Source organism: Penicillium maclennaniae (genome assembly GCF_028827695.1).
Source record: "Penicillium maclennaniae strain IBT 15551 chromosome Unknown utg000003l:1.0-5670915.0:1.0-5674809.0, whole genome shotgun sequence".
Taxonomy (NCBI): Eukaryota; Fungi; Ascomycota; class Eurotiomycetes; order Eurotiales; family Aspergillaceae; genus Penicillium; species Penicillium maclennaniae.
In genome coordinates this window covers 3,731,930-3,757,928 of record NW_026623215.1, presented here as the reverse complement: position 1 = coordinate 3,757,928, position 25,999 = coordinate 3,731,930, and the positions used below count along the sequence as shown (strand labels likewise).

General features: G+C 51.2%; 13 protein-coding genes across 13 annotated transcripts; 6 read left to right on the top strand and 7 right to left on the bottom strand.

Moving 5' to 3' along the window:
- Positions 1 to 294: 294 nt before the first annotated feature.
- Positions 295 to 675, bottom strand: N7477_003528 (uncharacterized protein; the record flags this gene model as incomplete). Its single annotated transcript, XM_056965191.1, has 1 exon — positions 295 to 675. The coding sequence occupies one exon, from the start codon at positions 673 to 675 to the stop codon at positions 295 to 297; it is 381 nt and encodes a 126-aa protein (XP_056825144.1).
- Positions 676 to 2,941: 2,266 nt separating this feature from the next.
- Positions 2,942 to 4,552, bottom strand: N7477_003527 (Pseudouridine synthase RluC/RluD; the record flags this gene model as incomplete). The annotated part of the gene is made up of 1 exon (XM_056965190.1): positions 2,942 to 4,552. The coding sequence occupies one exon, from the start codon at positions 4,550 to 4,552 to the stop codon at positions 2,942 to 2,944; it is 1,611 nt and encodes a 536-aa protein (XP_056825143.1).
- Positions 4,553 to 5,002: 450 nt separating this feature from the next.
- N7477_003526 (acyl-CoA thioesterase) lies at positions 5,003 to 5,600 on the top strand (the record flags this gene model as incomplete). The annotated part of the gene is made up of 3 exons (XM_056965189.1): positions 5,003 to 5,082; positions 5,149 to 5,255; positions 5,311 to 5,600. The coding sequence occupies 3 exons, from the start codon at positions 5,003 to 5,005 to the stop codon at positions 5,598 to 5,600; spliced, it is 477 nt and encodes a 158-aa protein (XP_056825142.1).
- A 167-nt stretch (positions 5,601 to 5,767) lies between these two features.
- On the bottom strand, positions 5,768 to 7,422 carry N7477_003525 (CaiB/BaiF CoA transferase family protein; the record flags this gene model as incomplete). Its single annotated transcript, XM_056965188.1, has 6 exons — positions 5,768 to 5,979; positions 6,034 to 6,327; positions 6,378 to 6,882; positions 6,935 to 7,061; positions 7,158 to 7,189; positions 7,249 to 7,422. The coding sequence occupies 6 exons, from the start codon at positions 7,420 to 7,422 to the stop codon at positions 5,768 to 5,770; spliced, it is 1,344 nt and encodes a 447-aa protein (XP_056825141.1).
- A 188-nt stretch (positions 7,423 to 7,610) lies between these two features.
- On the top strand, positions 7,611 to 8,429 carry N7477_003524 (riboflavin synthase; the record flags this gene model as incomplete). The annotated part of the gene is made up of 3 exons (XM_056965187.1): positions 7,611 to 7,641; positions 7,699 to 7,821; positions 7,882 to 8,429. The coding sequence occupies 3 exons, from the start codon at positions 7,611 to 7,613 to the stop codon at positions 8,427 to 8,429; spliced, it is 702 nt and encodes a 233-aa protein (XP_056825140.1).
- A 161-nt stretch (positions 8,430 to 8,590) lies between these two features.
- Positions 8,591 to 9,942, bottom strand: N7477_003523 (Brix domain-containing protein; the record flags this gene model as incomplete). The annotated part of the gene is made up of 3 exons (XM_056965186.1): positions 8,591 to 9,505; positions 9,540 to 9,686; positions 9,739 to 9,942. The coding sequence occupies 3 exons, from the start codon at positions 9,940 to 9,942 to the stop codon at positions 8,591 to 8,593; spliced, it is 1,266 nt and encodes a 421-aa protein (XP_056825139.1).
- A 196-nt stretch (positions 9,943 to 10,138) lies between these two features.
- Positions 10,139 to 11,603, top strand: rrp3 (RNA-dependent ATPase RRP3; the record flags this gene model as incomplete). Its single annotated transcript, XM_056965185.1, has 2 exons — positions 10,139 to 10,734; positions 10,784 to 11,603. The coding sequence occupies 2 exons, from the start codon at positions 10,139 to 10,141 to the stop codon at positions 11,601 to 11,603; spliced, it is 1,416 nt and encodes a 471-aa protein (XP_056825138.1).
- Positions 11,604 to 11,837: 234 nt separating this feature from the next.
- Positions 11,838 to 13,792, bottom strand: agm1 (phosphoacetylglucosamine mutase PCM1; the record flags this gene model as incomplete). Its single annotated transcript, XM_056965184.1, has 4 exons — positions 11,838 to 12,710; positions 12,764 to 13,255; positions 13,393 to 13,537; positions 13,638 to 13,792. 4 exons carry the CDS (start codon positions 13,790 to 13,792, stop codon positions 11,838 to 11,840), a joined length of 1,665 nt encoding a protein of 554 aa, XP_056825137.1.
- A 393-nt stretch (positions 13,793 to 14,185) lies between these two features.
- Positions 14,186 to 15,429, bottom strand: N7477_003520 (PGAP3/PER1 family protein; the record flags this gene model as incomplete). Its single annotated transcript, XM_056965183.1, has 4 exons — positions 14,186 to 14,240; positions 14,304 to 15,078; positions 15,133 to 15,175; positions 15,226 to 15,429. The coding sequence occupies 4 exons, from the start codon at positions 15,427 to 15,429 to the stop codon at positions 14,186 to 14,188; spliced, it is 1,077 nt and encodes a 358-aa protein (XP_056825136.1).
- A 592-nt stretch (positions 15,430 to 16,021) lies between these two features.
- Positions 16,022 to 17,383, top strand: rmtA (protein-arginine omega-N methyltransferase HMT1; the record flags this gene model as incomplete). The annotated part of the gene is made up of 7 exons (XM_056965182.1): positions 16,022 to 16,119; positions 16,249 to 16,288; positions 16,355 to 16,468; positions 16,500 to 16,652; positions 16,673 to 16,850; positions 16,906 to 17,225; positions 17,252 to 17,383. The coding sequence occupies 7 exons, from the start codon at positions 16,022 to 16,024 to the stop codon at positions 17,381 to 17,383; spliced, it is 1,035 nt and encodes a 344-aa protein (XP_056825135.1).
- Positions 17,384 to 17,943: 560 nt separating this feature from the next.
- Positions 17,944 to 19,095, top strand: N7477_003518 (putative peroxisomal dehydratase; the record flags this gene model as incomplete). Its single annotated transcript, XM_056965181.1, has 5 exons — positions 17,944 to 18,063; positions 18,117 to 18,165; positions 18,228 to 18,548; positions 18,600 to 18,693; positions 18,750 to 19,095. 5 exons carry the CDS (start codon positions 17,944 to 17,946, stop codon positions 19,093 to 19,095), a joined length of 930 nt encoding a protein of 309 aa, XP_056825134.1.
- Positions 19,096 to 21,699: 2,604 nt separating this feature from the next.
- Positions 21,700 to 23,446, top strand: N7477_003517 (proteasome regulatory particle base subunit RPT5; the record flags this gene model as incomplete). Its single annotated transcript, XM_056965180.1, has 3 exons — positions 21,700 to 22,169; positions 22,301 to 22,716; positions 22,788 to 23,446. The coding sequence occupies 3 exons, from the start codon at positions 21,700 to 21,702 to the stop codon at positions 23,444 to 23,446; spliced, it is 1,545 nt and encodes a 514-aa protein (XP_056825133.1).
- Positions 23,447 to 24,040: 594 nt separating this feature from the next.
- N7477_003516 (glutamine--tRNA ligase) lies at positions 24,041 to 25,996 on the bottom strand (the record flags this gene model as incomplete). Its single annotated transcript, XM_056965179.1, has 1 exon — positions 24,041 to 25,996. One exon carries the CDS (start codon positions 25,994 to 25,996, stop codon positions 24,041 to 24,043), a length of 1,956 nt encoding a protein of 651 aa, XP_056825132.1.
- Between the last annotated feature and the right edge of the window lie 3 nt (positions 25,997 to 25,999).

Below are 25,999 nucleotides of genomic sequence, written 5' to 3'. Positions count from 1 at the left end.
CCGTGTTTCCGATTCATGCAAGGTCCATTCAGCCTTGCTATGGTGACCAGGCGTAACGCAGATAAGAAGACTGCGCCACAGAACCTCGCCATTCCCAATTAGATGAGAGTACGATCAAGCGTCCACTTGACGTTTGGTGTGAGTACAGCTCAAGAAAACAAGACTCGATGGGTAATCTCTACAACACAACATCGGCATCTAGAATACTGGATGTACAGAAAGAAACCGACGAACACATCCACCCGCGATCTACATGAATATATTTCATGACCTGGGCTCACATAAGTGATAGATCTATTCCTCTCCTGGAGTATACTCAGCAACCTGCTCCCAAACCCTCTCATAGAGTCCCTGTTCATTCAACTCCGCCATAATCATCAGTTCCAACTTCTTCGCCGGTTCATCCCCAACCTTCAAAACAAAAACCACCCGGCCAGAGATCTTGTTCCCGTCCTGCGTGAAGAACTTCAACGACGGATCCCATGTGGCATTTGCGCGGAAATACGCAATTTTCGCGACCGCTCTCTCAAAGTCCGTTTTGTCGTCGCCGGCTTGGAGCCGGATGAAGTTGGGGCTGATGGTCCGTTCGCAGAATGCGCGGGCGTCGGCGGGATCTCCGACGAAGGTACCGTTGAGGAAGTCCAGGAGGATGTTGGATGAGGAAGAGTGTGCCATTTGTAACTTAGTTTGTGCAGTGAGGTCTTGAAGAGAAGCTGGTGTGAGAAAAGAGGGTTTTCTATTCACTCAAGAGATGGGCATCTCTAGCGGGACGGTCAGCTTAGAGCTCGGGTTGCGAGCTCAAATCTCACGGAGATTCCTGGCGCCGTGCTGAACCCTGTCATATCACGCCCCATGGAATACTGGTTTTCTATCATTGAAACATTTCGGCTGAGGAATAACGTAATCCACACCAAACCCGCCACCCCATCCAATTCCCTACCTCTTTACCTCCCCCACCACTTTGAAACGCCCACTATGCCACCAATTCGGTCTGAAAAGAAGCAGAATTCTATCCAGCAAGAGGGTAGAATCGAGCTTGCAATCCAGGCTATTCAGAATAAAGATCTTCCTTCTATTGCTGCCGCTGCACGCGTCTATGACGTACCGCGAACCACGCTACGCGACCGGATGAGCGGCCACAGTTCAAAGGCTACCAGACGCGCCCATACCTATAAAATAACCCAATTAGATAAGGATACGCTTACCCAGTGGATTCTATCTATAGATGATCGTGGTGCAGCCCCGAGGCATGCTATGATACGCAGAATGGCTAATATTCTTCTTGCGGCGACCGGATCTAATGCTATCGGTGTGAACTGGGTCGGAAACTATGTGAAGCGTACACCGGCTATTTAAACACGTTTCTCGCGTCGATATAACTATTCACGGGCTGAGCAAGAGGATCCGCGGGTATTAAATGAATGGTTTTGGCTGGTTAGGGAGACTATTACGCGCTATGGTATCCCGCCTGATAATATCTATAATTTCGATGAAACCGGCTTCGCAATGGGCCTAGTTTCTACCGCAAGGGTAGTTACTAGAGCTGAATATTATGGCCGTCGATCAGTATTGCAGCCAGGTAATCGTGAATAGGTGACCGCAGTAAAAATAGTTAATACTTTAGGCTAGGCTTTGCCGCTATTAATTATATTTAAAGGCAAGCGCTATATTAAATTATGGTTCCACGATACCCTAAGGGACTAGCGCTTCGAAGTTAGTCTAAATAGGTGGACTTCTGATGCAATTAGGCTTCGCTGGCTTCGAACGCTTTTTATTCCTTTGACCGCAAGTCGTATACGTGGTCGGTATAGGCTATTAATACTTGATAGTTATGGAAGCCACCTTACGCCTGAATTTGATCGTCTATGCACTGAACACGACGTTATACCTATATGTATGCCACCGCATAGCTCATATCTATTATAGACTCTAGATATAGGCTGTTTCGCAGTTCTAAAGCGATCATACGGTCAGCTGGTGGACCAATAGACGCGTATGGGTATAAACTATATCGATAAGCTTGATTTCCTTGTAGCCTACCCACGCGCGCGCGAAGATGCATTTCAGGCTAGAAGTATCCAGAATGCATTCAAAGCGACCGGTTTGATCCCTTTAAATGCGGCAGAAGTCCTTGAAAGGCTTAATATCCAGCTTCGTCCGCCTACACCAGACCGACCATCAAGCCGATCAAGCATTTATTGCCCCGAAACACTAAGCAATATCAAATAGCTTTCAAAGTATAAGGCATCAGCAAGACGGCTTATCAAATATCGGTCTGATAGCCTACCTACGCCTACAAAAGAGGCATTTGATCAGGCTTATAAGGCATGCGAACAAGTCATGAAGCGTATCCTTCTATTAGAGCAAGAAGTGACAGATCTACGCGCTGCAAACTACAAAAAGATAAAAAGAAAGGCATTGCCTAAACGGAAAATACAGCGCGATGAGGGCTTATTCGTTCATGAAGCCCATGAGCAAGGTATTGGTCTACCAGGTGGAATAGAAGGTGGTGGGGTGGTATCTGCAACACCCACCCAGAGGCCTTCAGTGACCGATAATCACACCAGTAAACGTCAATACGCATGTAGTCTATGCAGAAAGCCAGGCCATAGGGCTTACGCATGTCCGGATAAGGCTTAAATTGAATATAAAGGCGTTGTGGTTTTATAAAAGCTTCATGAATAAAGAATAAGTGGATGGGGTGGCGGGTTTGGTGTGGTGGCGGGTTTGGTGTGGATTACGTTATCATTTGTATACATTGAAGCATCAAAGTCTATCCAGATTCTATAAACTCACAATTTTGATGCACCTGAAATGCTTTTCACTGATTTGAGTCTTCGATGTCCACTTTCAGGAAGGGTATCTTCTTGATGTCAGGCCAATTCTATGGTAGCGGATATTCATGGACCTTTTATCAAAACATAAAAGGAAACGACAGATTTTACGGACCAGAAGCTGCCGTAGATGTTTCAGCCAACGGCACTTCACCAGCCGAACTTCCATTCGTTCCATTCACATGATGTCTCGGGTCATCGAGGTTGACCATGCCGACACCCTCAACCAGAACAGTGCCGTTCACAGCAGGCTTCTTATCACCAGTAGCATCATCGTCATCATCGCGAATATCAGGCACGGTTCCATGGCCGATGACAGTTTCCTCGCCGGGAACCCAATCAGGAACCTCGCGAGGACCATCCATGCCAGGCGGGGGCATTCCCCAATGAGGCATCGGGCTTCGATATCCCCAGTCGCCATTCTTGTCGGAGTAGGCGACCGCATGCAGATAGATACCCAACTCATGGACACCCGGGTCCGAGTACAATTCGGTTCCGCACACGTCACAGACCTCGCCGGACAGACGCTCGCCTTTACGCTTCTCATAATCCTCCGCGGCAGCTTGCTGCTCGCGAGACATGATATTCGCAACGATGGATGGATCAGTATCCACGGGGACATTAGGAGCGGCGGTGAAGTGGTTGCGATAAGTCGCCGTTTCCGCAATCTCAGTCTTGCCCATCCGGTGAAGACGCTCCAGGATTTCCTCATCGCGCTCTCCGGTAGTCTCATTTCGAGCCAAATCGGGACCGAAGACACGGCGATTAGAATAGATGGGGTCGTTGCTGATCGGATGACCCAGGAATTGCAGGTGCACTCGGATCTGGTGGGTTCGGCCAGTGAGAGGGAAGCAGTGCACAACACTGTATCCTTCGTCCTCGTTGGAGACGGCTGGGGGTGGAGTGGCCGCACGAACGGTTTCATGCTCTTCCGCAGAGGCTACTGAAGCCTCTGGGGGATAGTAAGCCAGACGGCGGAACTTGGTTGTGGCAGTCTTGCCAGTAGCGCGCACACGATTCAGACCCAACTTGGGGCTGACTTGCATGATCGGTTGGTCGCAAACGACAATGCCATCGGGGAACTTGCCCTTGACACGCGCCAGATACTCCTTCTGCACAGTTCGCGCCTTCAGTGCCTCTGCCATCTTCTCAGCACCTTTGGGGTCTTTTCCAATGAACATGATGCCCGAAGTCAATCGATCCAACCGGTTGCACGGTCTCGGAATAAAACCCTGGCCACGTTGAGCGCGCATGATCTCAATGACCGAGTTATAGTGGTAGCGGCCGGCGGAATGAACAGGAACACCTGCTGGCTTGTCGATGACGATCAAGTCCTCGCTCTCGTGAATGATACCAATGGGCATCCCCGTCACCGGAGGCTCGTGGCGATGAAGGGTGTGGGAAACGACCTGTCCATTCTTGAGCACGGTATCCCGTCCAGCAGGCTTTCCGTTGACGGCGACGAGACCCTGGTCGAGGGCCCATTTGTAGTATTCTGGCTTTCGGTCACGGAATTCTGAGAGGAAAATCTCCTCCAAATTCCTACCCCGCCATCGCTCCTTGCAGTTGGTGTTATATGTATAGTGATACGGCTTAACACGGCGAAGGCCACCCTCCATGTAGTAAGGTGCAGGCCATGGGTCACAGGGAGTCACCACCACATTTGGAGGCGGCTTGACGGGGTCGGGAGGCGGGGGTTTGTAGGTAACGACGGACATGAGGGGCGGCTGGGGCTGGGGCAATTTGCCTCGCCGTATAAGATATGCCGTTACTCGGGGTGAAGGAGCCAGTGGGAATGGTGTTCAAGGATATCTTTGAAATTGAATTTGGCGGGCAGAAAGTTTGGGCGAGAAAAAATTGGAGCGATTAGCGATAAGCTCAGGCACGGTGGATCTCCCCCACGTTCCCTTTCCAGACCAAACATCTATGTGTACCTACATCCCTTTCATGGGGATCAGATGGGGAAGCTGAAGGTTGAAAGTAGACCCGCTAGGTTATCTCGGCCTTGAAAGGCGTGAACTTGCAAGTGAACGCTGCATCGCCAGCTTACCTAATCACGGCCAGACCTCGGTACTTCGGTTGCGGAGATGCGATGTGGGCAACTCTTCTGATCTCGGGGGGGACCGAAGACTTTCATTGACACTATCTAGCCCTGCTTCCCTTTGAAAATGGCGCCTCCTGACTTTGAAGCCAAAAAGGCTCGCAAACGCAGCGACTATGGCTACCATCAGCTTCACCAGACAAGATGGTAAGTAGCTGCGATCAAGAGTACGCTTCATGGAATGTTGGAGGCTGAACTAATTATACTCTTCAGGTTCGACAATGACATGTACGCGCACTTAAACAACACTGTCTACACGGCTCTTTTCGACACGATTGCCAATTCCTACCTCATCGAGCATTGCGGCATGGACCCCTTCAGTGTGAACAACCCAAGCCCCAAAGAGCTCCGAAGGCCAACCATCCAGCTTGTCAGTCGGCACGGACCAAATCGGACTAATTGTCAATACAAGTTGCGACTTCTTTGCCTCTGTTGCATTCCCAGATATTTTAGAGGTGGGCTTGCGCGTAGCCAAACTAGGCTCCTCGAGTGTCACATGGGAGATTGGCGTGTTCCGAAAGGGCGAGGAGGATGTTAAGATGGTTGGAACATATACGCATGTCTTTGTATTCCGAGAAACCATGCGTGTTGGAAAAGGTGGCATGGCGAGCAACGTGCGAAGTGGGCTGGAGAAATTGCTCAATTCGCCAGGAGCTAAGCTGTGATGCCTCGAGGATGAAGATGTGAATAATATCAACGTACATATGTACCGATATTCCCGTTTTTGATACCTAGATAGCTAAGAAATACTGCAGTTGATCATCACATCTATGTAAAGGTTATGTACAATGTGACGTCAACTTTCATCTCGCCCTAAATGAACACGCGGTCTCTATGAAATCACACCCTCTGCTTTCAACTTGGCAATATCCGCCTCTCCGTATTGCAGCATACTTCCCAATATCTCGTCAGTGTGCTGACCGAGTGTAGGCGGTGGCGTGCGCACTCCGGGAGTCGCCTCAGAATACTTGATAGGAGTGTTGACCAATTTGATCGGGCCACACTCGGGGTGCTCGACCTCCGTGATCATGCCTCGTGCTTTGACTATCGATAGAATTTAGAATGGGTTGAATAAGATGACTGCCAAAAGAAACTCACCATGCTCGTGATTCAAGGTTCCCTGGATATCGTTGACAGCTGCATATGGCATTCCACTTCCCTCAAAGATCTCCAGCCACTCTTGCGTCGTCTTCTGCTGGGTGGTATTCTCGATCAGCCCATCGATATCGGCACGGTGCTTCACACGATCACTATTCGTGACGAAACGCGCATCCGTTTTCCATTCAGGGAATCCGAGTCGATCGGAAAGCACGCCAAATAGTCGGTCGTTGCCGCCACCAAAAAGAATGTCACCGTCAGCGGTCTTGTAGCTTCGGTATGGCACAATGGACGCTAGATAGTTGTTAGCTTTTGCTGCAAATTTTGGGAGATGGTATACTTACGGTGCGCAGTGCCCCAACGTCCAGAATCCTTCTGGCCGCTGATCAGCGCAGAGGAGGCCAGGTTTGACAAGGTAGCAACCTGGCAGTCGCTCAGACAGGCGTCAATATGCTGGCCCCTGCCCGTTCGGCCACGGGCAATCAAAGCAGCCATAATCGCGTTCGAGGTGTACAGTCCAGTGGTGAGGTCTGTAACTGCAACGCCCACTTTCACGGGTGCACCATCTCGCGCACCGGTAATATGCATTAACCCCATCTCTGCTTCCACCATGACATCATATCCAGCGCGGTTACTATACGGGCCTGTTTGACCGTAGCCAGTGATACTTGCGTAGATCAACTTGGGATTGATCTCTTTCAAAGTCTCATAGTCCATTCCGTATTTCTTAAGTCCACCGGGGAGGTAATTCTCAACCAAGACGTCGCATTCCTTTGCAAGCTTGTGCAGGATCTCGACGCCTGACTTGTGCTGAAAGGATAGTCCAAGGGACTTCTTGTTGCGGTTGACCTACAGCCAATCAGTACATAAAGAATTGTTGCTTTTGTCTGGATAGACTTACAGCAAGGTAGTATGCACTTTCGCCAGGGCCTTTCTTGGATGAACCATTCTCATACTGCGCATATGGCGGGCCCCAGGCACGTGTATCGTCACCGCGCACGGGGTGTTCAACCTTGATAACATCGGCTCTGTTGGATATGTGAATTAGTACCTATTGGAACCTCAGACTCTATCCAAATTGGTCAGGCAAAGAGCCTAGTATGAGCTGGAATTGCATCACATACCCCAAGTCACCCAAGATCTGAGTACAATATGGCTGTGAATCAAATCAATTAATCTCGCGCCAAAGAAACAAGAATGCAAAATTTAGCTCACTCCGGCAAGAACTCTTGTCATGTCCAAAACACGAATTCCCGACAACGGCAGCGTGTCATTCAATGTCGACGCGGAGCTCGAGAACCTCCGCCAGGGCGATATGCGCACGGCATTGCGAGGCAAGCTAGGACTCGACCGCTGAGCAATAGCCTGAAATCTGAGTGCAACCGTCATACTAAATCGCTAAATGACTGACACACTTGGAAACAGAAGAACAAAAGGCCCCAGCAAATCCGGGCAAAGTTAAGAAGGCGCTGGAGTAGATCGAAACTCCGCTAAAACGCCGACACCGCTCGGGGCGCCGAGGCCGAGGTCGACCGACCCCAACCTTTGCCTTTCCGCAGATCAATCACCCCGCAGCTATGTTTACTGGACTAGTTGAGACCATTGGGAGTGAGTCTTTCGAAATGATTTTCTTATAAAGCTAGACTGACAATTCTTCCTCATTAGCCGTTACGGCCCTAGAGCCCCTCGATACCTCGTCGAGTGGGGGCGGGGGTACATCTCTCACCATCTCCGACTGCGAGGAGATTCTCTCTGATTGTCACCTGGGCGATAGCATCGCTGTCAACGGTACATCTCCCAGCCAAAAAAAATCCCTGAAACGCTACCTCAAGCTCATTTGAAATGAAGGAACCTGCCTGACGGTCACGGCATTCGATAAAACCTGGTTCAAGGTCGGAGTTGCGCCGGAGACCCTGCGCCGTACGAATCTCGGCGACTTGCAGACTAATTCTCTTGTGAACCTCGAACGCGCTGTCTCTGCAGATACACGGATGGGTGGCCACTTCGTGCAGGGCCATGTCGATACTGTCGCGAAGATTCTGTCCGTCACACCCGACGGGAATGCACTAGTCTTCCGCCTGCAGCCGCGCGATAAGGATGTCCTCCGTTACGTTGTCGAGAAGGGCTACGTTACCCTGGACGGTGCCAGTTTGACTGTGACTAAGGTTGTGGATGGTGAGGATGGATTTTGGGAAGTGATGCTTATTGCCTATACCCAGGAGAAGGTGGTCACAGCTGGAAAGAAGGCGGGTGAGTTAGTCAACGTTGAGATTGACATTGTGGGCAAGTACGTCGAGAAGAGCGTACAAGGCTACTTTGCTGGTACTTCGGGCGGTAATTTCGCGATTCTCGAGAAAATGGTTGGCCGTCTGGTCGAGGCGAAACTCAAGAAATAGACAGAAAGAAATAAGAAAATCGAGTCATGCCATTAATGAGGATCTAAAATCAAGATGAAAGCGCCATGCAGGTTTCCTTGTTCCAAAACTTTTCTTCATATACTCCATGAAAAATGTACAGTTGAACCACCGAGGGTATAAAAGTAGAAATCCGAGAGACCTTACTCTTCCATCTCATCCGAGTCTTCAGCGCCCTCGGCGTCGTCGTCACTGAGCCACTCATCCTCATACATATCGACATCCTCGTCATCTTCCACCTTCTCACCATTAGCCCGGGCCTTAGCCTTGTCCTTCTTCTTCTTCTCGATGTTCTCTCGCTGCAGCTTCTTACGCGCCGCCTTCTCCTTCCTCTTCACAGCCCAGTTCTGATCAAGCTGCCGGATCTCCTTCTCGCTCTTTGTGATGAAGTCGTGCCACATAACCCGGCCATCACAGACACCGTCCTCAACCTTCATCAAACGAAGCTTCATACGGGGTCCAAGTTCGACTAGCTTGACAGCCCGCTTCTCAACGCCGGGAACGGTAGGCTTCTTCTCGGTATTCTCACCAGCCTTCTGGCGCTGGGCTTCACGCTTGTTCAAGACTCGGCGGGTCGTGCTCTCAGCAACCTCCACCTCGGCGTCGGTGTCCAGCTCGGTCTCACTGGCAGATGTGTAACCAGCAGCGGACGGGTCGAGAAGGTAGTCGGCAGCATCCTCGAGCTTGCCAAGGTTTGGCACGGCAGCTTTCTTGTCTCTGTTGCGAATCTCCTTAGGGTCCAAGCGGCGAATACGTTTTGACAGTCCGGTCTTCTTTGTGACGATAGCGTAGTGTCGGAGGCTGATCACGTAGGATTCGTTGTCTTTGTCTTCAGACTTCTCGCGGTTCAAGAGCATGACTCGACGGATGGAAGAGAGGGGCTGGGCCTGAGGATTGATCGGAGGGAAGAGGGATTGGAAGATAGTCGTTGTGAGGGTCTCGAGGCGCTTCGGCACTTTGGAGTCCTCGGTAGCATCGGGCGAATTGAAATTGTTCATCACCAACAGCGGCGGTGTCTTGTGATCCTGACCACCACTTCGGGGACGCTTTTGCGAGCGCTCGATATCTTTGCAAAGGGGAATATTGTTCGACCTTGAAGTAGAGGGTCGGGCCGCGAGGTGTCACAGCGAGTCGCATATTGGTGTTTCCAGTGCTGGATTTGGAGAAAAGCATCAAATGTGTGACACCGAGGGGACCAGCCATCACTGTGTAATCCCGCAGTCTGTTGGATTGACGTTCCTATTTCTAGCGTTAGAAAAGCCCGGAGAACAGAATAAAATTGGTGTATTACCTTCAATCGCACAGCCGTGTCGGGTTCCATCATATGACGAACATCCTTGACGAGCTGGCTGACACTGGTACCGACTTGAGAAGCGCCGACACGAATGACCATGGACTTAGGCGCCTTGCTCTGAATAGCACCGCTGCCCTTGGAAGCAGCTGAAGCATTCTGCGCACGCAAATGAGTGCGCTTCTTGACACGTGCCTTTGCCATTGCGAGATATGCAAAGCAAAATACCACTAAAAATAAAGGGTTTGATTTAATCAAGCTCGATGAGTTGAAACCGAAGTTTTTTTGTCTCCAAAAAATCCAGGCGGAGACGCGGATCAATGATGATGCGGACCCACCTCAAATTATTTCGAGATCGCGAGTAGTGCAACTTTTTCCCAAGTTCGATAAGTTACCAAAAATGCCTCCAGTCAAGAAGCGCAAGGTCGCCAAGGAGGCGCCTGCGTCTGTTCAAGAAAGTGATGCCAGTTCTACCCATTCTCAGTCCGGCGACGAGGCGCCCAAGCCTGATGAAGTCGATGCCGGCGCCGAGGACACAACTACTGCCGCTCCCAAGTCATTCAAAGAGCTAGGAGTTATCGATTCTCTCTGCGAAGCCTGTGAAAACATGGGATACAAGGCGCCAACACCTATCCAAGCGGAGTCCATTCCGCTGGCTCTCCAGGGCCGCGATCTAATCGGTCTGGCCGAGACTGGAAGTGGAAAAACAGCAGCTTTTGCTCTCCCCATCTTGCAGGCTCTCATGGAAAAGCCCCAACCCCTCTTCGGCCTGGTCCTCGCACCAACCCGTGAATTGGCCTACCAGATCTCTCTGTCTTTTGAAACTCTCGGCTCAACTATCGGAGTTCGCACTGCTGTTATCGTCGGAGGAATGGACATGGTGCCGCAATCTATCGCCTTGGGCAAGAAGCCTCACATTATTGTCGCAACACCTGGTCGTCTACTTGATCACCTGGAGAATACGAAGGGATTTAGCCTCCGGGGAATGAAATACTTGTTTGTTCTCCCAGCTTCAAATGGAATTTCTAAGCTAACGGGGACATAGGGTCATGGACGAGGCAGACAGACTGCTAGACATGGACTTCGGTCCAATTCTCGACAAGATCCTCAAGGTTCTCCCTCGCGAGCGTCGCACTTTCTTGTTCTCCGCTACACTCAGTTCCAAGGTCGAGTCTCTTCAGCGTGCGTCTCTGTCGAACCCGATGCGGGTCTCTGTCTCGTCAAAGTACCAGACTGTCTCGACCCTACAGCAATCTTTCCTCCTCCGCCCGCACAAGCACAAGGACATTTACCTTGTCTACCTTCTCAACGAATTTGTTGGCCAGTCCGCCATCGTCTTCACCCGCACCGTGCACGAGACCCAGCGCGTTGCTTTCCTCTTGCGTACCCTCGGATTCGGTGCTATTCCGCTCCACGGTCAACTTTCCCAATCCTCGCGTCTGGGAGCTCTGGGCAAGTTCCGTTCCCGCAGTCGAGACATTCTCGTTGCTACTGATGTTGCTGCTCGTGGTCTGGATATTCCGTCCGTTGATGTCGTGCTCAACTTCGATCTTCCCACTGATAGCAAGACGTACATTCACCGCGTCGGCCGCACGGCCCGTGCAGGAAAGAGTGGTGTTGCGATTAGCTTTGTGACGCAATATGATGTGGAGATCTGGCAGCGTATCGAGGCTGCGTTGGGTAAGCAGCTCGATGAGTATGATGCCACCAAGGATGAGGTTATGGTTCTTGCTGAACGGGTTGGCGAGGCACAGCGCCAGGCTATTATGGAAATGAAGGCCTATGACGAAAAGAAGGGCACGAGAGGCAACAAGTTCGGCAAGGGCAAGCGTGGTCGCGACCAGATGGATCAGGAGGAGGGTTAATGGGCTGGCCCATCCGAGCAGCTTGGCTCTTCATCCTCACTGTGTATGACTTAATGTCCATTGCTCTGAAATAGAAGCAAAAAAAGTTGTCTACTCGAAAATTTGTGTATTGTATTGTATGACTCAAGCTCTAAGGGAGTGAGATAGTGATGATAGTTTCATTACTGCATCAAATGACGTTGAATGTTTTCTGTCGAGATCTTCGGTAGACCCATATGACGGCGCCGAAGCTGTTTAGGCCGAAGGATCAGCGACACCAGCCTCGCTCACGGCGTTGGCAACACGAGTAGCCAGATCATCTGCTTCAGACCGGCTTGCGGCCTCGGCGTAGACACGGACGGCGTCCTCGGTACCACTGGCACGGGCGAAGCTACGGCCCTTGTTGTAGCGAGACATCAAAGACTCAATCTGGCCCTGAAGTCCGGCAGGAGACTCGAGCTTGCGCTCGGCATCGTAGGCCTTGAAGATCGAACGATCCTTGACTTCGACGCGTACAAGGCGAGAAGGCAGATCGGTGTATGTGCCCAGCCATTCCTTGGGGGACCAGCCCTTGTGGGCAAGGATGGCCTCAACAAGAAGCATATCGGAGAGAGCATCGCCGACGGCCTGGTTGATCAGATCAGTCAGAGCTTGGAGGCACTCTAGGGCGTGCTGCTGAGCCGGCGACTGGGGCTCGGCGTTCTTAATAGTCTTCATGGCATTCTCGGAGAAGGTAACAGTGCCGTGGCCGTTAGCTTCAAAGTAGACACCGACGTCGAAGCGGAGAGCGGCGTGATGAAGATGCTTAACACCGGTGTTGGTGCAGATGATGGGGAGCTTGAGCACTTTTTCAATGTAGTCGGTGCTGGCGCCGTTGGCGTAGGCAGTTTGGACCACACCAATCTTGAGCTTCTGGGCGATTCCAGCGTTACGAGCAAGGTCGCCAATGAAAGAAGCAGCAAGAGTGGCAATGCGGTCACCGTCCAACAGACGGAACACGTTACCCTCATCCTGGAAGTAGTAAACCAGACGATCAGCGTCGCCGTCCAGAGAGGCACAGCGATCAAGGACGCCGGCCTTAGAAGAGGGAGGAGCGCGTTGCTTGGTCTTGACGTAGTCTGCACCACACTAGAGAGGAGTCAATTGTTTGATATACGAAATGAGCGTGGAAGATAACTCACGTCGAAGTTTAGGCTATCAGGGTTGATGACATCGTCATTGATGACCTTAATATCAATCCCAGAGAGGACCTTCAGGAGCTCTCTCAACTTGGGGCCACCGACACCGTTGGCGCAGTCAACAGTCAAGCTACCCTGAACCTTGACTCCGCGCATAACCTTCTGGAATGACTGTGCAAGCTTCTCATAGTAGCCCTTCTCGCTGGGCTCGCCATACTCGTACTGTGTTCCGAGAGTGTTCTTGCAACGCACCACGTAGTGGAGCTGGGGAGTGGTCATGTACTTGAAGTCGATGAACTCGACCTCGGTGGCAGTAAGCGCGGCATTGAGCACACCCACCAGGCGGGAGCCAGAGGCACGGGTGTCACGAGCAAAGACGACGCGGGCGGGGTTGGTCATCTTGACATCGATCTCCTTGGCCAATTCGTCGTAAACATCGGCAATGGACTCCAGAGGGGCGTTGGCCAGCTTGGTAGCGTATTGCTCCCACTCAGCCTAGGTTCAATTGTCAGATCGAGGTTGTTTAAATCAAGCGCGTCCTTCTATCTTGATCTTACTTCCAGCATCTCGCCCTAATAACTCCATGTCAGAAAATTGGCCCATGATTCGTGTGGGTGGGGGGTAGTATTTACCATCGGGTCAACCAGCTTAACTCCATTGTCCTCTGCAGGGTTATGACTGGCGGTCACCATAACACCAATCCATTGTCCGCTGAGCTTCTTCGAGCGTAGACCGGCAAGCAGACCGACAGCAAAAACGACTGTGTTGAGTAGGTCACTGTGCGCACAACGTCAGAGCCCACGTCAACAAAAGGACGATCGGGGGGAGGTGTGGAGGCGGCGGCTGATCGAAGCTGAGGAAACTTACGCCTTCATACGGAACTGCAAGCGCAAGAAGGTCAGTTGGTAGAGCTTCGTGGAGAATGCTAGCGCGACTTACCCCGGCGGTGCCATACTCAAACACCTTGCCCACGGGCTTCTCGTACTGCAGCGCAGCCTCGGAGATTGCTTTCTTAACCGCGGGAGACGCCATGGCGCGAATCTGCAGCAATCGAGGATGCTCAGGAGGAGATTACGGCCGGTGCACTCGAAGGAGATCGAGGAAGTTGAAAGAGGGTAAGTTGAAACAGGGAGGGGAGATTAGTTTATTGCGACGGCCCTAGCGGTGAGACGCGCGGGGAAGCAGGAAGTGCAGTTGTTGGGCAGTGGTAGCGAGACGTGGCATTACGGCTCCACCGACATGATCCGAGCGTGGAAATTACAACATCCTTCAAAAGGTGGGGAGGTGTTCAAGTATTATATTTTATTATTAGCAACAGGGTCACCGGGACGCTCTACTGTTATACATGCTCTGAATGTTCTGATCTTGGTCGTGATCTTGATCGCATATGGCACCCTCACAACGGGGAGTGTACGATTCTTCCACCTATGCCTTCAGTCGGTGGCCGGCGATATCGTCCTGTGTGTCCTTGATGAGGAACCTGCCAATCGATTAGTCATGAGAACAGGGATCAAACGTAAAACGGAGTTTGGGGAAGACTCACGAGTACCACCAAGCAGTGGGGACCACAGTGCCCAGGTGCCACAGACTGTGTGCATCAATTAACCCATGCCACGGCGGGAAGTCCAGCAACTCCAAACTCATGGCCAGAATGATCCACGCAACAATCATACCAGGCCAAGCCGTCCATGACTTGAGATATTTCTGGTACCGAACGATACTGAACACTGTCCAGATAAGATTTTGCACGATACCTACGGCGACATTGGCAGCCATATTGTACGTGTAATCCCAAGACCAGAAAGTGAGATAGCAGACATGCAGTGTGTACAGCGTAATACAGATACCTGTCCACAGGCGACGCAGGGTGGGGCGGTACTCTGGGGTCTCCAAGTCCAGGCGCAGGGTGCGCACCACGGACAAATACAGGCCGTAGAGGACGCTGGCCCCGGCCGCCCAATAGTCCAGCTTCTCAGTGAGAGGAAAATCTCTCATATGAAAAACCATACTGAACGTCCAGCTGGCCAGTCCGATGTACCCAAATGTCATGTAGTACTTGCGAAGGGAGTGCCAGGCAGGAATCGATTCTTGGATCCGGGACATGCCGTGCCAATGGGCCATGAAGTTGAAAAAGGAAAAAAGCACCGAAAAAGGTTCCTGCATCCCCAGGATTCTTCGGAAGGGCCATTTGCCATGGAACTGAACGACAGGGTTCAACATCGGAGGGTCACGAGAGACTCGTCGATCGGTAATGACATGTTGGCAGGTATAGTCGCACTCGGCCGGGCAAGTCCATAATAACAGGCGGTGGTGTAATGCTGGACGAGGTTAGCCGGGAAAGCTGAAGAAGCGAAGGTAATAGGTAAACGTACGTAGCACCGAATTGCCGCCCTGACAGTTCTCTGTTTTACAAACCTGGAAGTTTTTAACAAGTGAACGATCTCCTAGGTCTGGGAAAAGCTTACCTGGACACATTCTTTGAAGTCGGGGAGATGATCACCTAAGGATGCAGCCGTGTGGCCAATGAAGAGTCCAAGAAAAATTAGAGCTAGGATAGTGGAAGATCTCACTCTGCCGGCGCCCAAATTCATGATGATCAGCTTCCGGGAAGAGAGGAGGAGGAGCGAACGCGTGAGCAGGAGGAAAGATGGCGGAGCTCCGGGCGGCATCGCGAGGCTCTTGAGGGGGGTCTTGGCAATTCTTGTTGACAGCTCATCTCCCGCGTCAGAGATTCATTCACTCTATTCGTCCCATGTTTGATGCCGTCTAGCATATTTATTCACTGCACAATTGAATTGTGTGTTACCATTAAGGATTGATTTTTCGACCAAGAATTTTTAATTGGGTAGGTACAATGCTTATTTCACTTCTCAGCAGTGACAGACTTCTCAAACCAAAGTCACAGTAGGAGGTGAATCTATTCGGACTTCGGCTTGACTATTAGCGAAGATATATGTATCTCTCAGTGTATCGCGCTTTTCAACAGTTCCTTTCATACTTGTTGACCTGAGAGTACAGTCGTCGTAGCCATGTATACAGGTCAAGAAGTAGCCCTACCATAATCAGGGCTTGAAAAAGCATGTGACGTTCGAATATGGTTTAGTGCGGGCGGGGAATTGGAGTGAAGCTTGGCGCCTGAGGATTCGAAAAAAAAAGTCGCGGGCAAACTCTCTGGGACCTCTCGTCTAATCGTCCTTTTCTTCCTTTATCATCTCTCTTTCAATTTCACTTTTCTCACTCCATATCATTACAAGTGACAAGATGGACGGATCTGGAACCCCCGAGCCTACTGGCGTTATCACTAGCAGTGCTGATCGCATGGTTGGCATGGAGCACTCCGAGGTGCGCTACTTCACCAGGTAAGAAAATCCAACGCCTTATTTCTATTTCAATGTTGTTATTTATCACTAATCAACTCACAGCTACGATCACCACGGTAAATACCCTCAATGCTGCTGTCAAACCTGAGATGTCCCTTGACTAACGAGTTTTCTTCGCCATCGTGCAGGTATCCACGAGGAGATGCTGGTAAGTCCGCTATAGTGAGATGAGATGCGCGGACCGATTTACTGACCGATGTGTTCACTTTCACAGAAAGATGATGTCCGTACCCGTTCCTATCGTGACTCTATCTACCAAAACCGCCACATCTTCAAGGACAAGGTTGTCCTTGATGTTGGCTGCGGTACCGGTATTCTGAGCATGTACGTGCCCATAACCCAATTAAGAGCACATCCAGTGGCTGACATTACCGATCAGGTTCGCTGCTCGCGCCGGTGCCAAGCACGTTATCGGTGTTGACATGTCCTCCATCATCGAGAAGGCCAAGGAGATCGTCGCAACCAACGGCTTGTCCGACAAGATTACCCTCCTTCAGGGTAAGATGGAGGAGGTTCATCTCCCCTCCCCAAGGTTGATATCATCATCTCTGAGTGGATGGGTTACTTCCTTCTCTACGAATCCATGCTGGATACCGTTCTCTACGCCCGCGACACCTACCTCAACCCTGGTGGTTTGATCTTCCCCGACAAGGCCACCATGTACGTCGCTGCCATCGAGGACGGCGATTACAAGGATGACAAGATTGGATGTAAGCATATGCCTGGAGTACCTTGTTCTCTCATTTGGTGCTAATCAATGCATAGTCTGGGACAACGTTTACGGCTTTGACTATTCTCCCATGAAGGAGATTGCTCTCACTGAACCTCTGGTCGACACTGTCGAGATGAAGGCTCTCGTCACTGACCCCTGCCCGATCATTACTTTCGATCTGAACACTGTCACTGTCGCCGACCTTGCCTTCAAGGTTCCCTACGAGCTTACCGCTCGTCGCAGCGACTTTATCCACGCCATGATTGCCTGGTTCGATATTGAGTTCAGCGCCTGCCACAAGCCCATTACCTTCTCCACTGGCCCTCACGCCAAGTACACCCACTGGAAGCAGACCGTTTTCTACCTGCGTGATGTTCTTACCATCGAGGAGGGGAGAAGGTCGCCGGCTGGCTCGAAAACCGTCCCAATGACAAGAACAAGCGTGACTTGGACATCGATCTTTCCTACAAGTTCGAGACCAACGACCCCACCCGCTTCGCTGAGGGCAGCTGCTCTTACCGCATGTGCTGATCTCGTTAATGGGATTTACGACTTGTTCTTCGTGATATGACTTTCCAATGCTGCGCGTCTTTTTTTCCGGGAAAATGGCTCGTACCAAGTGCAATGCAGCATAGCGCGGGCCAAAATGGATTTGCACAGGGACATTGAACATCTATCCGGGCTCGATATCTCTCGGCGTTAACATTTGTTGTTTTTGGGTGGCAGGGAAAAGGCATTACTATACGGCGCGATACGGAGAGATGTTTATGAAGCTCCTCGATTTCCAAATAGATATACCCCGAGTCGATGCTTAGTCTAGCAACTCCGACGCTTCTTATGTCTACACACTTGGTTACAATCCAATCCAATATTAGCTTCGCACTCGGTGTAACAGGGTACGGAAAATGAGGGACTGCCAAGCGTCGTCGGCTAAGACAGTAACAAATCTTTATCAGATCCTCGGCTCAGGGCCGCCCCGCAATCGTTCACTGCTACTTTGGCCTCTTCTCCGCTTCACTTCCCTCGTTTGCTGTTCTGTCTTTGCATAACATTTTGCAATTCACTGTTATATTTGCATATTTACCTTCAATATGTCTTCTCCCGGAGCTGGCCACGAGTTCCCCGCCCAGGAGGTCTCTTGGCAGAAGCGCGACGTTCTATTGTTCGCCAACAGCATCGGTGTCAAGGCCGACGAGCTGCACTTCCTCTACGTAAGCTTCGGTACCCAACGGAATAGCAATGTCGGTCTAACGAGATTTCCCAGGAGCTGCACCCGAACTTCGCAGTTTTCCCCACCTACCCCCTGATTCTTCGTGCGTCACGCGTCAAGGGACTCTAATTGTAAATAATCACTAACATGCACTCAATTGACTAGCCTTCAAGCTCACCGATCAGGAGGTGACCAACTTCTATGCGCGCCAGAAGGCTGTTCACATCCCTGGTGTTCCCGACTTGGATCACCGCTTCGGCGTTGACGGCCAGCGCAAAATTACCGTCCTGAAGCCGCTGCCCCCGACCAGTGCGGGTCGCAAGTTCGAGCTACGCAACAAGGTCGTTGGTGTCTATGACAAGGGCAAACCTGGTACGGTCATCGAGACTGAGCAGTCTATTGTCGATAAGGAGAGCGGCGAGGTGTACTCTCAGGTCTTATCCAGCGGTTTCTTAGTTGGCCAGGGTAACTGGGGTGGTCCCAAGGGTGAGCTCATCAGCACGGTACTTTTGCAGGTAAACTGACACGCTATTGAAGGACCTTCCACAGTTAACTTCCCGCCTCCCGGGGGCAAGAAACCTGATGCCATTCACGTTATCCAGACAACCATGGAGACTGCCCATTTGTACCGGTATGTTTAAGCCCATCTGATTTCGTGAAGGGGTTATACTGACTGTTGATACCTAGCCTGAACGGCGACTACAACCCCCTGCATGCTACCCCTGAGCCCGGCCAGAAGATGGGCTTCGGCGGCACGATCATTCACGGCCTCTTCAGTTGGAATTCCGCTGCCCACGGTATCTTGCGTGAGCTCGGTGGTAGCGACCCCGCAAATATGAAGGAGTTCCAGGCTCGCTTTGCTTCTCCAGTGCGCCCAGGGGACAAGCTCACCACTGAGATTTGGCGGATGGGCAATGCTCAGGCCGACGGGTTTGAGGAGGTCCGCTTTACCACTAAAAATCAAAATGGCAAGGTTGTTTTAAGCAACGGTCGCGCTTTGTTGAAGGTGGTCGGGATTAAGAGCAAGCTCTAGTCATTCTCAAATTTAACAAACGAATTTGGAAATGGATCTCTGCCCGGGTGGGTGGCGAGTGTAAAACTTATTGCGGGATATGCCCAAGAATCAACTCATTTGAAGCATCTAAACGGAGCGCTTCTGTTGTGGTTATTCCGATCGATTCAAAGGCCTCGTCATAATTCAAAATATCCGATCAAATGCTTGAAACAAACATGTAGAAGCAATGTCACGCCCCACGTGACACTCGGCGTCCGCTCAGGCCTCTCCCCGGATTCACATGTCCATTCCGCCTTCCAACGTTCAAGTACCAGAAACGCAAGTTTAGCTTCCAAGATCCTATCAATGAGTGTGCGTAGCTTCGTGGTGCTTCGGGGGGCTGCTCTCAAGAGCAATGCCAGGTATGATGCTCAATTGACCCGTAATCGCGAAGCCGAGGCTAATCTGCAAACCAGCTCCCACATTGCACGATACTATGCATCGCACTGCAGCCAATTGGTACGTCCTACATGCGGTTGATCAACTGAAGACTTCATTTATATAAAAAGTTATACCGTATGATCTGACTTCGTTACCGCAAGACTATCCGCCCTCGAGGCGTGGTTCCTTACCCCACTTGGGGAGCCTTCGGCTCGCGGGGTCCTGTTGGTGTCCGCGCGATATCTCATAAAGCAAAAACAAGAGATCCGATGGAGAACCTACCTATCAATAAATTCACAGATGCGAAGGACCAGCGCAACGCCGACAAGGCTCGGTCACAGGGACACGTGGTGATCAAATCCGAAGGTAAATTGGGGCGCAATGCACGGCCCTATTTACAGTTGTCAGTCTCTCGAATAGGTCAAAGTCTTGTCTGAATTTAATTGATACTGACATGGTTTTACAGTGGGCCGTTTTTCCTGAGGTGAGTCTCCAGGAACGATATCTAGAGGGGACTCTGATTGACGAAGTGAAATCAACTAGAGAGAATTGCCAATGCTCCACATGTGTCCATCCGGATACGAAGCAAAGGATCGTCGACACGTTCAAGGTATGATGCCTGGGAAAACATACCAGCTTCGGGGCTTACACGTTTCTAGATCCCCTCGAACGTCAAGGTTCAAGCAGCTGAAGCCAACGAAAAGGACATGATAATTAAATGTGAGTAGTCAAGCCGATCGTGCCGCCAGAGGGGTATTGGGACTAATGCAAATGTAAGGGTCCGATGATCATGAAAGCACCTATTCATGGGACTGGCTTGTCGCGCACCAGCAAAACACGCATCCTCCTTTGAAAATACCAGCGTTTGAAGGATTGCCAAATGTCAGGTAATTACAAAATGTCGTGAAAATGACTTGACACTTTGTTTCTCAACTTTGAATTGCAGATATCACTCCTCTTCTCGCTCGGTGAAGACAACAAGAACAAAGGCTACCCCGAGGTAAACTACAAAGATGTAATGTCGAACGATGCATCTGTGCTGGAGTGGCTAAAGAAGATAGTTAGTCACCACCTGAGACTCACACCAGAAACTTTTTAATGTCAACTTACTGATGAAATCCAGTGGAAATGGGGATTCTGCTTTGTCAAGGGGGTGCCCGTCGACCCCGAGTCAACCAAGACTTTAATTGAAAGGATCGCGTTTATCCGTCACACACACTACGGTATGTTGCAAATTATCGGAGACTTCTGCTTTGCATCAATTAAACAAGAAATATAGGTGGATTTTGGGATTTCACTGCCGATCTTACTTTCAAGGACACCGCATATACTAACGAGTTCTTGGGCGCTCATACTGACAACACATATTTCACGGACCCCGCAAGACTTCAGCTGTTTCATCTTTTGTCTCACACAGATGGAGATGGCGGAGCCAGCCTACTGGTTGATGGATACGCAGCTGCTCGGGAACTTCGTGAAAAAGACCCTCGTTCTTACCAGGTCTTGATACGTTACCGGCACCCCTGGCATGCGAGTGGGAACGAAGATGTCTGTATCCAGCCTTCTTCTCGCGCCCCAGTGCTTTCAGTTCACCCGGATATGAATACTGTCTATCAAATTCGCTGGAACAATTATGATCGGGCACCGAAAGGCGACTGGAATATCAATCAGCAGAAATCGTGGTACAAGGCGGCTGCACGTTACAATAAGATCCTGCATCAGAAGAACCGCCAAATATGGAGGCAACTCGAACCTGGCACTGCACTGAGTGAGTTTGAGTCGATCAGACACTTCTACATAAGCAAATTGACTAACCTTCCAGTCTTTGATAATTGGCGAATGTTGCATGGTCGCTCTGAATTTACCGGGAAGAGAAGGATGTGTGGTGGCTACGGTACGTATCCAACGATGCCTCGTCATCTCTGTTGATGAAACACCAAAGGTCTTACTGACGATATCGAAAAGTCAATAATGACGACTTTGTCTCGCGATTCCGCCTTCTCAAGTACGGGCGAGAGAAGGTGTTGAATAATCTTGGAAACACGTGGGCATCGAGGACGGAAGACAACCCATACTCCATCTATTAAGTCAAGACTAGCAAAGTCCCGTTGGACACAATTTCCAATAAGTGCTTAGCTTGAGTGCTGTACCTTGGAAGCAGATTAGCAAAGATGTAGAATACACTGTTGATATCATCACGTGATGGCTGACGTTGATGGAGCTCGGCCACCGACAGCTCTTCTGCAACCTTCTGCGAGCCCTCTCACTCTCACCAACCCTCTCCAAAGCGTCCATCCGGTTCTCACTAGGACATTTCTGATTCTATCCAATAGTCACTACCTTTTTGAATTACCGCCCATCATGTCCACCCTCGAGGACCTCGACGACCTGGAGCGTGAGACCAGAGACAAGAAGCAGGACCAGGGTGATGACGGCAAGAAGCCCGGCGGCGACGATGACGCCGAAATGGAAGACGCCGAGAAGAAAGATGATGAGGAAGAGCTTTTGGATGAGGAAATCCTGCACTCTAGCACAGCAGACATCGTCAAGCGACGAAGGATGCTGGAGAACGAGATGCGGATCATGAAGAGCGAGTTCCAGCGGTTGACACATGAGCAAAATACGATGAGGGAAAAAGTCAAGGACAACCAAGAAAAAATCGAGAACAACAGGTACGATTCCTATGATGGCTCGGGCGGGTTCTCATCGCGACCTCCACAGAGGGCTCCGCGGAGCTTTGAAAAGCCCGAGCCAAATCAACATCGCAGTCTATCGATGCTAACATCAATTCGCTCCCTACTAGGCAACTACCATATCTTGTTGGAAACGTCGTCGAGCTTCTGGACCTCGACGTGGAGGCCGAAGCCGCAGAGGAAGGGGCTAACATCGACCTGGACGCCACTCGTGTAGGCAAATCCGCCGTCATCAAGACCTCCACCCGTCAAACTATCTTCCTTCCGCTGATTGGCCTGGTTGACCACGAGCTGCTGAAGCCTGGTGACTTGATCGGTGTGAATAAGGACTCATATCTCATCCTGGATACACTACCGGCCGAATATGACAACCGCGTCAAGGCGATGGAGGTCGACGAGAAGCCGACAGAGAAGTACACGGATATTGGTGGTCTGGACAAGCAGATCGAGGAGATCGTTGAGGCTATCGTTTGGCCCATGAAGGAGGCCGAGCGGTTCAAGAAGATTGGCATTAAGGCACCGAAGGGTATGTCAGCCCATCTTTATCACATTGTGTTATATTCCTCGCAAACTAACGAAATTACTTGCATTTTACAGGTGCCCTGATGTACGGACCTCCAGGAACCGGTAAAACACTCCTCGCCCGAGCCTGCGCCGCCGAGACAAACGCAACTTTCCTCAAGCTCGCTGGTCCTCAACTGGTACAAATGTTCATTGGTGACGGAGCCAAGCTTGTGCGCGACTGCTTCGCCTTGGCAAAGGAGAAGGCTCCCTCAATCATCTTTATCGACGAGCTTGACGCCGTCGGCACAAAGCGATTCGACTCCGAGAAGTCCGGTGACCGTGAAGTGCAGCGAACAATGCTGGAGCTCCTGAACCAGTTGGATGGTTTCGCGTCCGACGACCGTATCAAGGTCCTCGCCGCGACTAACCGTGTCGATGTTCTTGACCCTGCTTTGCTGCGCTCCGGTCGTCTGGACCGCAAGATCGAGTTCCCTCTGCCTAACGAGGAAGCCCGTGCCAACATCTTGCAGATCCACTCGCGCAAGATGTCCGTGGAGGACAGTGTCAACTGGGCTGAATTGGCCCGGTCAACGGACGAGTTCGGCGGTGCGCAGTTGAAGGCTGTCTGTGTTGAGGCTGGTATGATTGCCCTGCGGAAGGGAATGAGCAAGGTTGGCCATGAGAACTACGTCGATGCTATCGCCGAGGTCCAGGCCAAGAAGAAGGATACCAACATGGGCATCTATGTCTAGATGTCTCTGGGCATGGGGCCTGTTTGTTTCTCCTTTCTCTATGCTCGTTTCGTATCATGTTCCTTTATTCTGGTCTCGGTCATGTATGTACGTTTCTGCGGCTTGGATAGCCGGTAATTCGCTATGCAGGTGGGCGGTTGCCTCTAAACCAAATGACATGATGATCTTAGACTGGTGATGTCAAGACTTTCTCTGTATTCTCGGATTCTTAGGCCCAAAAGATTCTATAAAGATTCTATAAAGATTCTCTGACATTAGCGCACGAAGACAGCTTGATTGGTGGCCTGAGAGCAAGTAGTTGCACATGGCAGATGCAATGTTCACCATAGAAGAAGATCATGATGGGAAGTAGGTCCATAGGTATTTATCATTCACACTACAGCCTGTACTATCGAGGCTTACAAACTGCCCTGAAGAAATAGAAACGATAAAAGTAATCAATAAGTTCTCCAGAAATGACCTGGTAGAACGTGATATATATGTAGTCTCGATTTTCCGAACCCTAGCTAAAACGAATAAAATGCAATGGTCATGAATCCATGTAAACACCCCCTAACATCGCCTACCTAACCACCAAACCCCAACAAACACCATCTAATTCTTACCCTGGGTATCCTTCAGAGTAACAATACGGTTGAGGATGACCTTGGACAAGTCATCTGAAGACTCACGATCAACAGCATAGTAAGCAGTCCGCATACCCTGGAACCGGATGGAATGCTTGTTATTCTTAACATCACTCTCAGCCGCATCCTTGGGCCAAGGCGCAGACTTGCTGATATCCTCAAAGCCAGTCTCAATCATAGCGCCGTGGTAGATCTGCTCGGAATCGGGATCGATATCGGCAAGGAAACCGCCCGGGTGAGCCGAGGGATCCTCGGACTTGAAGAGTGGGTTGAAAGCGCGGACCTCTGCCTTAATAGGGCTGTTATGGGCGGGGGACTCAGCGACCCAGTGGATGAAGGTCTTGGGACGAATGGCGGGCTCGCCCTCGGCAGGCTTTTCGTATTTGGCGTGCACGACGGTGACGACGCCGTTGGAGTCTTTTTCGAAGGAGGTGGCGGTGATGGGATAGGGGGCCTTGAGGAGACCGACGGTTTTGCCTGGGGCGAGGCGGAAGTAGTCGGCGGAGTCAACTTCACGGAAGTCGGAGCGCTCGATGTACACGGTCTTGGTGAAGGGAACGGTGTGAGTGCCGAATGCGGGGTCCTTGGAGAAGGGAACCTCGCACATCTCGAGGTGGTCGTCGGCAAGGTCGTCGATGATGACCTTGAGAGGCTCAAGAACGACCATCAGACGGGGAACGGTGGTTTCCAGGTACTGGCGGACGCTCTGGTCGAATCTAACCATCTGCACGTTGGTGACGGCTTTGGTGACTCCGAGCTCGTTAACGAAGGAGAGAATAGCACCAGGGGGGACACCACGGCGACGCAAGGCGATGAGAGTATACAGGCGAGGATCATCCCAGTCACGAACGTGACCCTCCTTCACTAGCTGGATAATCTTGCGCTTGGACAGGACAGTTCCGGTGATATTGAGACGACCGTATTCACGCTGCATGGGACGGTAGATATCGAGCTTATTGTTAAGCCATTCGTAAGAAACACGCGAGAGCTCGAACTCGGTTGTGCACAACGAGTGAGTAATTTCCTCGATACTATCGCAAACGCCGTGGGCCATATCGTAGGTAGGGTACATCTTGTACTTCGAACCGGTACGGTGGTGCTCCTTCTCGCCTTCGGGAATGCGCCACGCGAACAAATCCCACATCTGCGGGTTAGGGTCTTCCAAATCCTGTTTCATGCGCAGAGCAGCCTCTCCGGCCTTATATTTGCCATCGCGCATAGCGCGGAACTCCTCAAGAGATTCCTCAATGGGTCGTGTGCGATGGGGGCAAGCAAAACGCTGACCGCCTCGCTGGCCACCCTCACCCTCACCTCGCTGAGCCCTAACCTCGGCCTTAGTGCAGTGGCAGACGTAAGCGCCGTCGCGGCGAATAAGCTCCTCAGAGAGCTCGTAGAGACGGTCAAAGTTGTCACTGGCGTGTGTTTCGCGCACGGGCTTAAAGCCGAGCCAGGACACAATGTCGCGGATAGCATTGTAGTATCGCTCTTCCTCGCCGGCGGGGTTGGTGTCGTCAAAGCGCAGAATGCACTCCCCTCCGTGGTAACGAGCGAAGCCGAAGTTTACAGCAATGGCCTTGCTGTGTCCGATGTGGAGGAACCCATTGGGCTCGGGCGGGAAACGGGTGCGGATTTTGGGATGGGTTTCGGAAATGGGTCTCTCCTGGTAGACGTCGTTCAGGAAGCCGACCTTGAACATGGCATCGGGGTCGCGGGGCGCAGGAGCCTCATTGGCAGCTTTAGGAGCCTTGGGGGCTTTCGGAGCTTTGGGCTTGGGGCCCTCGGCGGCCCTCTTCTCGGCCTTCTCCTTCTCCTTCTGGAGTTTCTTCAAGGCCTTCTTAGACGGACCTGCTTCGGCGGGGGCGCCTTCAGCCGAGGCAGCCACTTTGGGCCGCTCAGGTAGCTCGGTGGGCTTTGCCGGATCCATAAT